This window comes from Dasypus novemcinctus, chromosome 18 (genome assembly GCF_030445035.2).
Source record: "Dasypus novemcinctus isolate mDasNov1 chromosome 18, mDasNov1.1.hap2, whole genome shotgun sequence".
Classification (NCBI taxonomy): Eukaryota; Metazoa; Chordata; class Mammalia; order Cingulata; family Dasypodidae; genus Dasypus; species Dasypus novemcinctus.
The window spans coordinates 51431095-51446057 of NC_080690.1; the positions used below are offsets into that span (position 1 = coordinate 51431095).

The 14963-nt window shown below is 44.6% G+C and overlaps 1 protein-coding gene across 1 annotated transcript in view; it reads left to right on the forward strand.

Moving 5' to 3' along the window:
- Positions 1 to 9337: 9337 nt before the first annotated feature.
- WDR88 (WD repeat domain 88) overlaps positions 9338 to 14963 on the forward strand; it is a 39058-nt gene continuing 33432 nt past the window's right edge. The window contains exons 1-2 of the mRNA XM_071208987.1: positions 9338 to 9377; positions 11347 to 11476. Of these exons, the coding sequence (XP_071065088.1) occupies positions 9338 to 9377; positions 11347 to 11476 (170 nt within the window). The remainder of the gene's footprint in view (positions 9378 to 11346; positions 11477 to 14963) is intronic.

Below are 14963 nucleotides of genomic sequence, written 5' to 3' on the forward strand. Positions count from 1 at the left end.
TAGGAATTCATTTCCTTCTGCTTGTACTGATGTTACTTCTATTCTTATAGCTGATGCGATGGGCCACGGGGTCCTAAAACGTTCATATACTGAGGTTTATCCAGTTGTTGGTGTGCTATTTATCAACCTAATTGCTTCTTGTAAATGAGGTGCCCACCCATGCAAAGAGTGGTTGAGAGATAACTGCTGCAGGTGTTTTTTTGTTTTGTTTTTGTTTGTTTGTTGCATCATCTTGTGTCAGCTCTCTGTGTGTGTGGCATCATTCCTGGGCAGGCTGCACTTTCTTTCACGGTGGGCGGCTCTCCTTATGGGGTGCACTCCTTGCGCGTGGGGCTCCCCTACGCAGGGGACACCCCTGCGTGGGAGGGCACTCCCTGCACGCATTAGCACTGTGCATGGGCCAGCTCCACACAGGTCAAGGAGGCCCAGGGTTTGAACCGCGGACCTCCCATGTGGTAGATGGACGCCCTAACCACTGGGCCAAGTCCACCGCCAGGTGTTGTTTTAAAACATGCTTTTCCCTTTTTATCAGGCCAGTGACCTGGGAGTTGTATGGCAGATGAAAATCCCAGGCAACTTCCCTTTCTTGTGTTCAGTCCTGGTCTTGGTGACCTATAAAATGGGTGCCTTGGTCACTCTCAATAGTTGTGGGTACCAATATATACAGGAAAGTGTCTCGAGTCCTCACATTGTTGAAGCTTGATTTGCTCGACACCCAAAAGCTGGTAGACTATCTACACAGGTTGGTGTGTACTTTCGTCCATCTGACATAGCAAGGGATTATATATAATACATTTGACAGTGTTGCCTGGTCTGCATTCCCTGTGGTATGTGCCCTATATTATGGGTTAGGGGACACCTCCATTGAGTGCATGTTGGACAGGCCTCATAGACACATCACTCTGTTTCAAAGGGAGATGTAACCTTTTACATAATTCCCATACAGTCTTATGACCCTCATGCCCCAATTTATGGTGTAGCCAATCTGCTTGGTCATGGTTTTCATCAACCCATCTAATTTTAGTTATGGCGTCGGCTTTCATGCATGTGGTATGGGCTGGAACATGCGAGATTGTTGTGTTGGCATCAGAATTTTGTGCCCTTACCCAGATATCTTCCTGCAGGGCTTTACCCCATATGTCTTTACGATGGTCCATTTCTCCTGTTGCCATTGTCCCATCCAGAGTCAGACCTTGATACAAGGCCCAACTCTTGGTGCATATGGAGATTGGCATAGGCTTGTGGACTTTTAACTGTCCAGATGGCTTGTAGCTCAGGCCGTTGACTGCTCTGATGGTCTCCTTCATCCATCCACATGGTGTCCATAGTTATTTGAACTGCTGTTGTGCTCTATTGGCAGCAGGGGGGTGGTGGTGGGAGAAGGTTGTCCCCTGCAGGAACCATCAGTATACCAGACATCCTCAATGGTCTCCAACACCCTCCATTATTGGTGCTACTTTCTCTGTTACTCTCATGGATAGGGTAGGGGAGTTTGGATTTTCTGCGTACTTAACTGGCTCCAATAATTTACATAACTCCTCAGATAGTGGGCTAATATGGAGAGAACTCCAGTGTTGTAAATAAGCAGGTCAAGTGGTACTTGCTTCCAATTTTGTGTTTTGCCACAGGCCCCACCCCTCACCAGAACTTCTGGGTAACTGGCAACATCCAACTCACAAGTTTGCCCTGCTATTAAAGTACCTGGAGAGTAGATTTGTTTTACAGCTGTTTTTGCTTTTTGGAATGCTTGCTCCACCTCAGTGTCATAATACCTGTAAGCCCCCCTATTTATTAATCTATACAATGGTCAAAGTATCTGAGCTAGGTGGGTTATAAAAGTCTCCAGTAGTTTTAGGCTTATAAAATCTTGCAGTTCCTTTACAGTGTGGAAAGTTGGACACATTTGTACACTTTTAATGACCACTGCCAGAATGACCTTTCTAATATTTATTAGGGAATGGGAGAAATCCATATAATGTACTTTTAGGGCAGGGGTGATGTGCCCAATTTGCAGTGTTAGAGTAGTTTGCACTACTCTTACGGCTTTTCCCCCATACTCATCTATCACCTGTAGACGGCCCTTAAACATCTGGGGATTCCCACAGATGAGTGTGCGTTCCATACCAGTATCAATATAGGCTATAATGTGCAAATGGTTTTTTAGAGACCAGAGGACAACTAGCTCTATGTGAGCCCTCCAATTGCCTGCTGTTGCCCGAATTTGCAGGAAACTGTGGCCCCACCCTTAGTCTTCAGGGGGTAGGGGTTATAGACCTTGTACCAGACATACTTTCCTTGGGAGTGCTGTGGGCATGATAACCAGTGGCACAGATTTAGATGTAGGCAAAGAATAGTATCTCTTCTCCTTAGGCACCTTTGGCCAGAGTCCTACTAATACAGCATTGGGTTGTTTATTTTTTTCTATTGGGGTGCCTGTAGCAATTAGATCAGCCCATAATTATTTATGGGTTACACATATAGGCACCCGTTATCTCTTCCCTTGCAAGATCTCTTACCCTCTTTGACCATATTCTTTCCCATTTCTCTTGGCTTGTGTTGTTTTTGGCCTCCTGACTGGCTCACCAATTGTTTGACCATAAACCTACAGAATAGGCCCCACTGAAGTTGGGTGGGCACTTAAGACCAAAAAACAAAGCAGACCACTCCATATAGCAAAATAGTAACAGTTTATTAGGGAACTGACAGACAGGAAGCTGGTCCTGGCTGGCCACAAGACATTCAGAGTAGCACTCTGTACCACCCAGGAGGTTACAGGTAGTTATATGGGATAAGAACAAGGAAGGCATAGAGCCAAGGTGGAATTTGCAAGATCATAAACATGTTTATTTGAAGTGGATTGGTACTAGTACAGATAACTATCATGCTTCGTATGCATGTGTGCTTTGAGATGCCTCTATGGGGGAGGAGGGGTTGCCTTACCCCTCCTTTTTTTGGTTTCTCTGGTTTATGCCCTCACAGCTCTGGACTTCACTCCATGCACCTTTCTCTTTGCTGTTTTTACTGTGTATCCTTCTCTGTAATAAATTTTAACCATAATTATGACTATATAAGTCCTAGCAAATACCAAATCTGGCTATGGTCTTGGGGTCCTAATGCAGAGTGATCTCTGCATATCAGGGGTATTGTCACGGACTTACCCTTGTTGGGCCAAAAAGTCCCCACACCCTTGTACTTTATTTTTGAGTAACAATGCACACAGGACCTGTCCTGTAATACTTTATCTTGCAAATAACATTTGTTTCAAGGGAACTTTCCACCCCTGCTTATCCTGAAGAGCTTTTGATGCATTTCTTACTAAAAAGTTTTCATCTTCATTGCATACGCATCCTTTTGTGTTGGGACCTGCTTTGTTCTCATCACCTTTTCTAATTATTAACCCTCAGCATGGGTTTTAACAGTGCTGGAGTCTCACTGTTGGATGTGCTGTAATTTGTTTTAACCATTCCCTTCTAGAGGTAATCTGTTTTAATCATTCCACTTAGATTGTTGCCAGTATTTTTGCCCTCACGCATAATGTGTGATGAGCACTATCATGCATAAATCTTTTACCACTGGGAGTAGTTACTAGGTCAAAGGCTGTGAGGTATTTTGAAGTTCTTGAATCTTATCCTTAGATTCTGAAAAGACTTTTTGGCCTGTAGAGAATGAGGAAATGATTGGTTTGCAGCCCTGCCCCTCAGAGCAGCCAGTTTCATCTGATTCCTGTGGAATTGTGTGGGGAAGTTTTCCGTCGGCGCTGTGGATGATGAGATGTTGGAAAGTTCTTTCCTGCTTCTTAGCTGAGCAAGAGTCGTAGCATGCTGGGGTTCTCATACTTTGCTGTTGTAACAAGCTAAGGGCTGCTGTTTAACTCACTCCACAGCTTCGGCAGTGACTGCTCTCTCTTTCTCTCTCTTGTTTATTTGAGGATGCTATCAATGGAGTTGTTATTCGGAATTTTGAGCCTCAGCCCAGAGCTCCTGTTCTGGAGTGCAGCATCACGGCTGACAGCAGAAGGTGACTTTTCCTTCATCTTACCCGGGTCAGGAGAAGAGAGTAAAGGAAGCTGCCTGGGTACAAGCACATCACTGGCACGACAACACACTTTACAAATCTGAAGTGTTAAAATGATGAAATTTATTGTGAATAATGCACAGCCAGTCTGAATTTTCCTCATGAAGTTTCTCTCTGTAGTCATCATGCATGTGGGCTGTTGTGCCTGCAAGGGGCCCGAGTGATTTGGTCCAGGCCCTCATTTCACAGGGGAAATCGAGGCCCAAGGAAGCAGAGGCCAGCCCGAGGCTCTCATCTGGGGAGGGGCAATGCTACCAGGCAGTCACACACAGAGAAGGGCCTCTGGGATGTGTTTGCTGAAATCTACTTCCTCAGATGTGAGGTGAGCCTTTAAAGGGCAAGGGGTTTTGCTTGAAAATGGATTTACTTTTACCCTGAGCAGGAGCTACAGAAGAAATTTTTGTGAAAACCAGGATGGGAATTTAAGTTTCATGGGAATTTATTTTATAAATAAATTGTAAAATTTGTAATTTGTGAAGTGCAATATACGAAGTATGTTTATATCATTTTACTAAAAGTACAAGGAAACATGTCAAAACAAAATTGCTGCCTATTAAACCATTTTCCTATAAAAGGGTAAGACACATAAGCAGAGCAGAAAGTGATTGAGCCTCCTGCAGTGTAGATATTCCCTTAGAGTTCAGTAGGCTGCAGAACAGAAGGAATGATGCCTCAAATGCCCTGACTAGAAGGGAACCTATTTGGGTGGCTGAAGGATTAAGGAAGATGATATAGCTGTAGTGCCCTTTGTATCATCTTCTCTCTTTCCAATGAGTTCTAAGAGGAATGTTCCTAAGAAACAGGGGGTAGGCGTCCTGGCCCCAGCGGTCCCTTGTGTCAGCCTCGTGTAGGTCCCATTTGGGGTCCCTGAGGCTTCACTGAAGATCACAGATTTGGGGATGTCTCTGGATAGCAGAAGCTACCTGTGCAGATGTCTCCAAGCCAAACCTAGCAGGCCCAGTGGGCCTCTTAGAACCATGTAGCTAAAGGGGCCAGGGCTCGTGCTTGAGTTTCAGGGGGAGGGGGTTTCCTATGGAAGGAGAGCAGGTGGGCATAAGGCCACACACTGGCATGTAATTATTCACAGGCATTTATATTTATTTTTATTAAAGCTATCTGCTAATGTATTTCCTGGGAGCATCATTTGGAAGACTAGGGTATCATTTGCAATCTCAGTCCTAAATTAGAAAAATTTTCTATGAAGAAAACATCCTCATAGAAACCCTAGGCATCCTTGTCTCTGTTGCTAAGACCCTATGTTTGTGCATTTTATTTCCAGAATTGTTGCAGCATCCTATGACAAAACGATCAGGGCCTGGGACCTGGAGACAGGAAAGCTCCTGGTATGTTCATCTTGCCCTGGTGTGGGGGTCGCAGACATGCCATCTGGACTGGGTCCCAGGCAGCCTCAGCCTGGGCATGTGGTGGGGAGATGACAGAAGCTTCAGGCTTGGAGGAAAGGAGTGTTTTCTCAGGGTCCCAACACAGAGATGAGTACAACATGCCCCAGTAGCCATTGCTGATGATGGAGGGCAAGGATTGGGCAAGGAAAACCTCTCAAAGTTGGCAGGATGCGGAATGGATCTTGAAGGATGGGCGATTTGGATTCACTGAGAGAAGGTGGGGGCTGGGCATACTAGGCAGGGGTAGGGGAAGAAATGGGTGGGGAAAGGGGATGTTTTCTGTGGGGTGTTTGGATTCAATGGGGCAGGAAGTGAAGGCTGAGCCCATGGGACCAAGGTCATGTGGCCAAGACACAGGGTTTCTGGGACCTTCCCTACCTGTTCTCTTTCCATCTTGGAGGGGCCACCATCCATCCATCAAACAGATCCTAGATCCTGGGATAACCTTTCTCTCCTGCCCCAGCCCTGCTCAGGAGGCCTCCTCAGGATCTCCTGTCTCCTGCCCTCCCCCAAGTTCTCCTCTGTTTTCTTCCTGTTTTCTCTACTTAAAAAAAGCCATAATCTTTTCTCTTAGTGTAAAAGTCAACATATATTCATTTTTACCATGAATTTATTCTGTTGTTATTTTAATATTCTATTATTATTTATTCTAAATTTTTTTTTAGAAAGACAAAATAAGCCAAGTAAAAAAAATATTTAAAAACACCCTTAAAACCACCATCTAGAGATCTTCATTAACATCTTGGTTTCTCTTTCCTTATACACATGTTTACATATGAAGACATGCATGAGTGTTTGCTAACAAAAATAGTGTCATTATATACATACTGTTTGGACCCTGATTTTTTCCCACCAAATAATAAATTGTGACTAAAGAACATCTACATCATTATTTGTAATAGACCAGTGGGATTCCATGATATGAAGAGGCCACACTGGATTTCCCCAATTCCCTGTTATGGGACATTAAGGCTGTTTTCACTTTTCTCTGTTATTATTATTTCATACAGTTTCTGACAGTCAGAAATCTGGGAGCAGTTTGCCTGGGTGGCTCTGGTTCAGGTCTCCCAGGAGGTCACCATCAGGTGGCAGCTGGGGCTCCTGGCATCTGAAGGCCTGACTGGTGCTGGAGGTTCCCTTCCAAGATGGCGCCTTCACATGGCTATAGGCAGGAGGCCTCAGCTCCTCTCCACGTGGCCTCTCCATTGGGCTGCACGAGTGTCCTCAGAATATGGAAGTTAACTTTCCCAGAGCAAGGGACCCAAGAGAGAGCAAGGAAGGAACTGTGAAGCCTTAGATGACCTAATTCTACACGATCACTTCTGGCATAATCTGTGCCCTAAAAGTGTGTCACTAAGACCATCCATGCTTAAGAGAAGGGAATTTCACTCCACCATTTGGAGAGAGAACTGACAAAAGATTTATGGGTGTGGTTTAAAACTGCCACAGTGGCAATAACAGAACTTGTAACATACAGAAAGATCCCCCTTTCCTACACTGGGGAGTTGTTCATGGTGCCAGCCTCCCCCAGGGGACTGCGAGCTGTCTGAGGCACTGGGGCTGTAGAGTCTTGTCCATGGTGCCATGCACAGAACAGACGTTCAACAAACACTAGTTTACCCCAACTGGGAGGAATGAACATGGCCATTCCTCGAAACTTGCCACCAGTTCTGCCATGTGCTCAGTCTATTCATCTTCATCTGTCCAAGGAGGCAGCCTTGGTATGTTCTCCCTCATATGGCTCAAGAGTTGCAAGAGAAAAGAGGAAACTTTAAAGGTATTCATGGCAAGTAATTAATTAATTAATTAAATTTAAATAAACTTAAAAATTCAGTTCCTTATTTGCACTGGTGTCATTTCAAATGCTCATTGACCACATGCAGCTGGTGGTGGCTATATAGAACACTTCCATCATCACAGAAAGTTCTGTTGGACAGCTGGTCTAGAGAGAAAACAAAGTTAATTTTTTTTGTTAGAGTAGCTATAAATTTACAGAAAAAAATGTAGAAGTTTACAGAAAAAGTATAGATACCCTTAGATACCCCACACAATCCCAGTTTTCCCTTTTATTAACACTTTGCATTTGTGTGATACTTTTGTTACAACTTGTGGCAGTTGGAGATTATTTATGAATTCCAAAAAAAGAGATTATGTTTGTAAACTGGTCTGTTCCTCTGACTGGTCTGATTGTATTAGATTCAGCTGAAAGGTCTTTGAGTAAATTATTTTAAGATTAGGGCTTTGATTCAACCGTGTTAGTAGAATGTAACTCAGGGTTAATTCCCCACCCCCTTGGTGGGCTATATAAACGGACACTCACAGAAGAAGACATGGAAGAGGAGGGAACTTGGTTATTTCAATCGTGTCCTGTGACAGAAAGGAGAAGGGTCAAACAGCTAAAGCCCCGGGGGAGAGCTGAGCCATTTACAGTTTGCAGTTGAAGAGACCAGACCCCAGAGCAGCTGAGCCTGGAAAGAAATGAGCCCTCCAGCCTACAGCTGGGATTGAAAGATGTTGGGCCCACGGAGCCTAAAGAGGAGGAAGGGAAAACGGACTTGGCCCAGTGGTTAGGGGGTCCATCTACCACATGGGAGGTCCGCGGTTCAAACCCCGGGCCTCCTTGACCCGTGTGAAGCTGGCCCATGCGCAGTGCTGATGCACGCAAGGAGTGCCCTGCCACGCAGGGGTGTCCCCCGCATAGGGGAGCCCCACGCGCAAAGAGTGCGCCCCGTAAGGAGAGACGCCCAGCACGAAAGAAAGTGCAGCCTGCCCAGGAATGGCGCCGCCCACACTTCCCGTGCCACTGACGACAACAGAAGCGGACAAAAGAAACAAGACGCAGCAAATAGACACAGAGACAACCCGGGGAGGGGGGGAATTAAATAAATAAATAAATCTTAAAAAAAAAATAAATAAATAAAGAGGAGGAGGAAGGTTGAACCCTGCAGACATTGCTGCCATCTTGCAACACGTGGCAACACACTATGGTGAGGAAGTACCTCCTATGGTACCTTGGGTTGGACTCTTTATAGTCTTATAATTGTAAGCTTTTACCCCAAATAAATACCCTTTATTAAAGCCAACAAATATCTGGTACTTTGCATCAGCACCCCTTTAGCTGACTAATACACAGCTGATGAAGCAATGTTATTATAATTATATACTTAACTATAGTCCATAGTTTATATTAGGGTTCACTCTTTGGATTGTACCATTCTGTTTTGTTTTTTTTAAAAATTTTTATTCTGGTTACTTACATGTATATATACACACACAAACTAGAATCTCCCATTTTAACCACTTTGAAGTATGCAATTCAGTCGTATTAATTACATTCATATCATTGTGCTGCCATCACCACCATCCCTCATCAAAATATCTGACTTATGAATTTTGATGTTCTGCTTATTTCATGTGAGAATATACAATACTTTTCCTTTTGTGTTTAGCTTGTTGCACAAATCATGCTGTAGCATAATTCAGAACTTCATTCCTTTTTACGGCTAAATAATATTCCATTGTATGTGTATACTATGTTTTGTTTATCCGTCGTCTGTTGATGGACACTTAGGTTGCTACCACCTTTTTACTCTTGTGAATAATGCTGCTATAAACCTCGGTGTGCAAATACCTGTTCAAGTCCCTGTGTTCAATTCTTTTGGATATATACCTAGTAGTGGAATCACCAGGTCATATCATAATTCTGTTCTTAACTTTCTGAGGAACCAGAAAACAACCGTTTGATTGTTGCCTTATTTCAGTGGGAGGTCAGCTACGATAACTTCATAGTCACCTGTAAGTTTTCTCCTGATGGTAAATATGTGGTCTCTGGCTTGGATGTGGATTACGGAATCTGTATAATGGATGCAGAAAATGCCACCACCGTGTCATACCTTAAAGGTGAGTTGTGTAGGCTGCATGCGCTGGTCTGTTCACCATAGTAATGGCTGCTGAGCATCTGACTGATAATGACTTTTGATTGCTTTGTTTGATGAAACCATAATGGTCTGAGTCTTGTCATTGAAGTTGGGAACCTGATTGATAAAAGCACAGAAAGTTGAGTCTGAGAATGATTAAGGCTTTTCCATTCAGTCTTGTGCTTGAAATAAATGAAACAATGTTCTCCAACTTTCTGTGAACATTTAATGCCTAATCTTTTAACAAGTGGAGGCTCAGCCTTCTTCGCATTTTTACCTATACTTGGAAATATAAAACGACACATAAAAAGAAAGAAAAGGGAAGCGGATGTGGCTCAAGTGATAGGGCTTCCACCTACCATATGGGACGACCCTGGTTCGATCCCTGGAGCCTCCTGGTGAAAAAGAAGAGAAAGCATGCCTGCACAGTGAGCCAGTGCCTGTGTGGTGAGACAGTGTCCATGTGGCAAGCCAGTGCCTGCATGGCGAGAATGCCCGCGCAGTGAGCCAGTGCCTGTGCAAGTGAGTTATGCAGCAAGATGATGATGCAACAAAAGAGAGATGAAGGGGAGAGTCAAGATGAAGCACAGCAGAAACCAGGAACTGAGGTGGTGCAGCTACATCAGAGGTCCCCACGATTGAATCCTGGTGAATCCTAGAGGAGGAAAAAAAGAAAGAAAAACATTAAAAAAGAAATGAAAGTGACACATAATCATTGGATGTCAGTTTCCTGGCTGCAATGCTGTCCTAGCATGATGAAAAGTGTCACCACTGGGGGGAAGTGGGTGGAGGGCATACTGGATCTCTCTGAATTGTCTCTTACGATTGCACTGCATAGGAACCTACATTTATCTCAAAAAGTTAAAAAATACATCATTAGGGAAGTGGACTTGGCCCAATGGATAGGGCGTCCGCCTACCACATGGGAGGTCCACGGTTCAAACCCTGGGCCTCCTTGACCCATGTGGAGCTGGCCCATGCATAGTGCTGATGCACGCAAGGAGTGCCATGCCTCGCAGGGGTGTCCCCCACGTAGGGGAGCCCCACGTGCAAAGAGTGCGCCCCGTAAGGAGAGCCGCCCAGCACGAAAGAAAGTGCAGCCTGCCCAAGAATGGTGCTGCACACACAGAGAGCTGACACAACAAGATGACGCAACAAAAAGAAACACAGATTCCCAGTGCTTCTGATAAGGATAGAAGCGGTCACAGAAGAACACACAGAGAATGGACACAGAAGACAATTGGGGAGGGGGGAAGGGGAGAGGGAAAAAATACATCATCATTGTAAAAAGTTGGGTAAATGTGCCTTGTCTCCTCTCCAGAGGTGCTTACTATTAGCAATACATTGCTGGGTGGCCTTCCTGAACTATGCATGTGTGTGGTGTGTGTGTGCATGCACACTCTCCATATGTCCTTTATGATTATTTTTATTAGCATGCAACCATGGCATTGGCAGTGCCCTGCAGCTGGCATTTCTCACTTTCCTTCTCACACTTGGACTTCTCACAGCACACCACACTTCTCCACGCTTCACCTCACTTCCAGGCCTTTGCAGATGCTGTTCCTTGTGCCTGGGGCTCCTTTCCTTCCCTGCTTCCCTTGCTAACTCTTAAGTCCCTTCCTGACCACTTCAGGCTGGGCCAGGCTCCTGCTGGCTGGGAGCCATGGTGAGTTTCATGATGTCACACTGCGTTACTGCCCTGGGCACACGTACTGGGTGCTGCTTGCTTAGAGTGTTTTCCCCATAAGAGTGTGCTTGTCATTCAAGGCCTGGCACATGGTAGGCATTCAGGAAACATTTGTTATGACTGAAGAGTCCCCTCTGGAAACTGAGGTTGTGTTTCCATCATATTGTTGCTGGCTGGGGGAGCAGGGTAAGTCTTCCAGGTCGTGTGAAGCATGTGACTCAGAACATGGCACATGTGGTGTTGCATTGCTTTCCCTGTGCCTCAGATCATCACAAAAAGGCCATCACAGCATGCTGCTTTGACCCCGACAGCCAGAAGGTGGCTTCTGTCTCCTCGGACAAGAGCATCAAGATCTGGGATGTGACCTCCCAGGCCACGCTGCTCACCATCACAAAGTGAGCTGGGGCCCTGGGAGGCTGGGCAGCATCCTGCAGCTTCGAGATGGGTGGGGGCCCCCACTCATGCCTCCTGGACTCAGTGTGCACACCTTGCCTTACCCCTTCAGATGGGAGCCAGCGTGCATGTGGAATGGGGGCATTACAAGGAATCCAGGGACAGGGAAATAGGCAGGTAGGCCTGGGGGAAGCCACCAGCTGTGGCCTGGGCACCAGGCTAGGTGTCAGACGCACATGTCTCAATGCAAGCCAACACTGGAAAATATTGCATGGATTTCCCCACTCTGCACAGCGACTTTCCAGCATCTCCTTAAAAACAGAAGATCCAATGACCCAGGGCTGGTGAGGATCACCTTGCAGGTGGACACCCACACATGGGGTGAAACCTCTCCAGTAACCCACGGGGCACTCCAGCCAGGATTGCAGAGAGTCTGTGCGCCCTGTCAACCTGCCAGCCCCAGCCTTTCCCATGGTGGTCTGGCTGGGCATTCAGAGTATTTAGGTTCCCATCCTGTGCGACCTTGGGCCTCAGTTTCCCCACCTGAAAGCTGAGCATAATAATGGTGGCTACCATGTGGGGGCTGATGTGAGGTCTGGAGATAACACATGGGAGTTCTTAGCTCAGGACTGACCACACAGTGGGCATTTAGCATGTGCTCCCTGAACCTGAGAGTTTTTTCCATGGAAACCTGGGTTGGGAGAGGAGGTGGGGCCCTCCCCCACCTGCACTGCTCCTTAGAACCACTCTGTGGGGGTAGCAGAGGCAGGCACAGCTCCAAATGTGGGGCAAGCATTACAATCCACTCCATTCTGTTGCCCCAGCAGTGGTTTAAAGGTAAATAAGAGAACTATCGATTGGTATTTTTGGTTTACCTGAATTTGTGATTTTTCTGGAAATGTAGCTTTTAGCAAGAAAATACAGATGCAAAGAGTCTCAGTGTTACAGGACAGGGCTGGCTTCATGGATATGCAAACTCTGGAGTCATGTATGTTTCATTTAATGTTCTGCTGTTGACGTCTCGGAATTCTTAGTAATGAACAAGGCACCTTGCATTTTAATTTTGCACTGGGCCCTCCCTGCAAATTACATACTGTTCCTGTTAACAGGTTTTAAAAATGCATAACCCCAGCTGATTTTGCGAGGGGTAAACATAAGTACTTTATTATAATTTTTTTTCTTCAACCCTCAAAAATTTATTTAGAAAACTCAAAAGAAGGAAAGTCTATTGTATTTAGTCGTATTTTGCTTACTGTTTTCTTCCTGAGGATTTTCTCTTTACCTTTGACATTTGGCATTCTGAGAGTATGTGTCTTGGAGTAGGTCTATTCAGATTTATTCTGATTGGAGTACAGTGTGCTTCTTGGACATGTAAGTTCATTTCTTTCATGAGAATTGGGAAATTTTCAGCTATGCCTCAACTACTCTTTATGCCCCTTTTCCCTTCTTTTCTCCTTCTGGAACTCTCATGACACATATGTTATTGTGTTTTGTGTTGTCATTCAACTCTCTGAGCCCCTGCTTAATCTTTTACATTCTTTTCTCTCTTCAATTCAAGCTGTTCTGTCTTCAGTATCACTTATTCTTTCTTCTATCATTTTGAGTCTGCTGTTGTATGCATCAAATGTGTATTTGAGCTCACTTATTGTGTCTTTCACGCCCATGAGCTTTGTTACTTTTCTGTTCAGGATTTCAAATTCTTCTTTGTGCCTGCTCAGTGTCTTCTTGATGTCATTTATCTCTTAGACCATATTGTCTTTTAACTCATTAATTTGACTTTGGAGATTTGTGTGCATCTTGCTGATTAGTTCTGTCAAATTCTGCATCTCTTCAGTGGCTTTGATATATTCCTTTTCTTGGACCATGTCTTCTATTTTCTTAGTATGGCTCATAATTTTTTGTTGATATGTAGGCATCTGATTAGGATGTAGTTTACTCAGATGCTTAATTTCTTTCTCCTTTTTAGGGATTTAGTGGCAGAAAGCTGTGTGTTATCACTGCTATTTGATTCTTGGCTTGACCTAGATAGGATTGCCCTGCTCGTTACTTAAAATTGGGCACTGGACCCAGTAATTGGTTGTAGAGTCACTTCCTAGGACCTTGGGAAGGGAGGCTATAGTGGCTGGAAAAAACCTCTCCTACTTATTTTATTTTATTTTTAAAAATCATTTATATATGATTCATTTCCCCCCCAACCAACCCTATTATTATTATCTTTTTTTTTTTTTTTTAAAGATTTATTTATTTATTTAATTCCCCCCCGGTTGTCTGTTCTTGGTGTCTATTTGCTGCGTCTTGTTTCTTTGTCCGCTTCTGTTGTCGTCAGCGGCACGGGAAGTGTGGGCGGCGCCATTCCTGGGCAGGCTGCTCTTTCTTTTCACGCTGGGCGGCTCTCCTCACGGGCGCACTCCTTGCGCGTGGGGCTCCCCCACGCGGGGGACACCCTTGCGTGGCACGGCACTCCTTGCGCGCATCAGCGCTGCGCATGGCCAGCTCCACACGGGTCAAGGAGGCCCGGGGTTTGAACCGCGGACCTCCCATATGGTAGACGGACGCCCTAACCACTGGGCCAAAGTCCGTTCCTATTATTATCTTTATATCATTTATATATGAACATACATAAACAATTAAGTGTATAGTAAAAGTTGTGAACTTACAAAGCAAACATCTGTAACATCAAACAAGGGTCTGATACATCACCCTCCACCAACACCTTGCATTGTCGTGAGACGTTTGTTATAAATTATGAAAGAATATTGTCAAAATCTTACTACTAATCATAGTCCTTATTACATTTGGTGTGTTTTTCCTCCAACCCACACTATTATTATTTTTAAATATATTTTTTATGACAGAAGTTGTAAACTCATAAAACAATCATGCACATGTGCAGAGTTCCCAAACAACACCCCTCTATCAACACACCACAGTGTGGTGGAACATTGCTACAGATAAGATATTATCATCTGATTGTTACCATGTCCATAGTGTATATTTGCCTCACATTTTCCATACTGCCTCATTATCAACACAGTACATCTTTCTCATAGATGCAAGAATATTATATTATTACTGCTAACCACAGTCCATAGGTCACTCCAGCTGTATTTTTTCCCATACTTCTCCACATTCCCAACACCCTGCAGTAGTGATGTACATTTGCTCTAGCTCACAAAGGAAACTCTTGCATTGGTACCATCAACCACAATTCTCATTCATCTAGAATTCCTACATTATTCTCTAGCATTCTGTCAATTGGCATTTATATACTACAGCAATTTGATATGGTTATGAATTCCAAAAATAGATATTGTATTATGTTTGTAATCTGATCTGTACCTGGGCATGATTGAGTTATGATTGGGGCAGGGGAAAGAACAGAGTTGAGGGTTTTTTGGTGTTGGAGTTCTGCTGTTGGAGTTTGATGCTGAAGCCTTAAGCTGGAGCCCCTCAAAGTAAGCTCACAGAGGAAAGAGAAGCCAGCCCCAG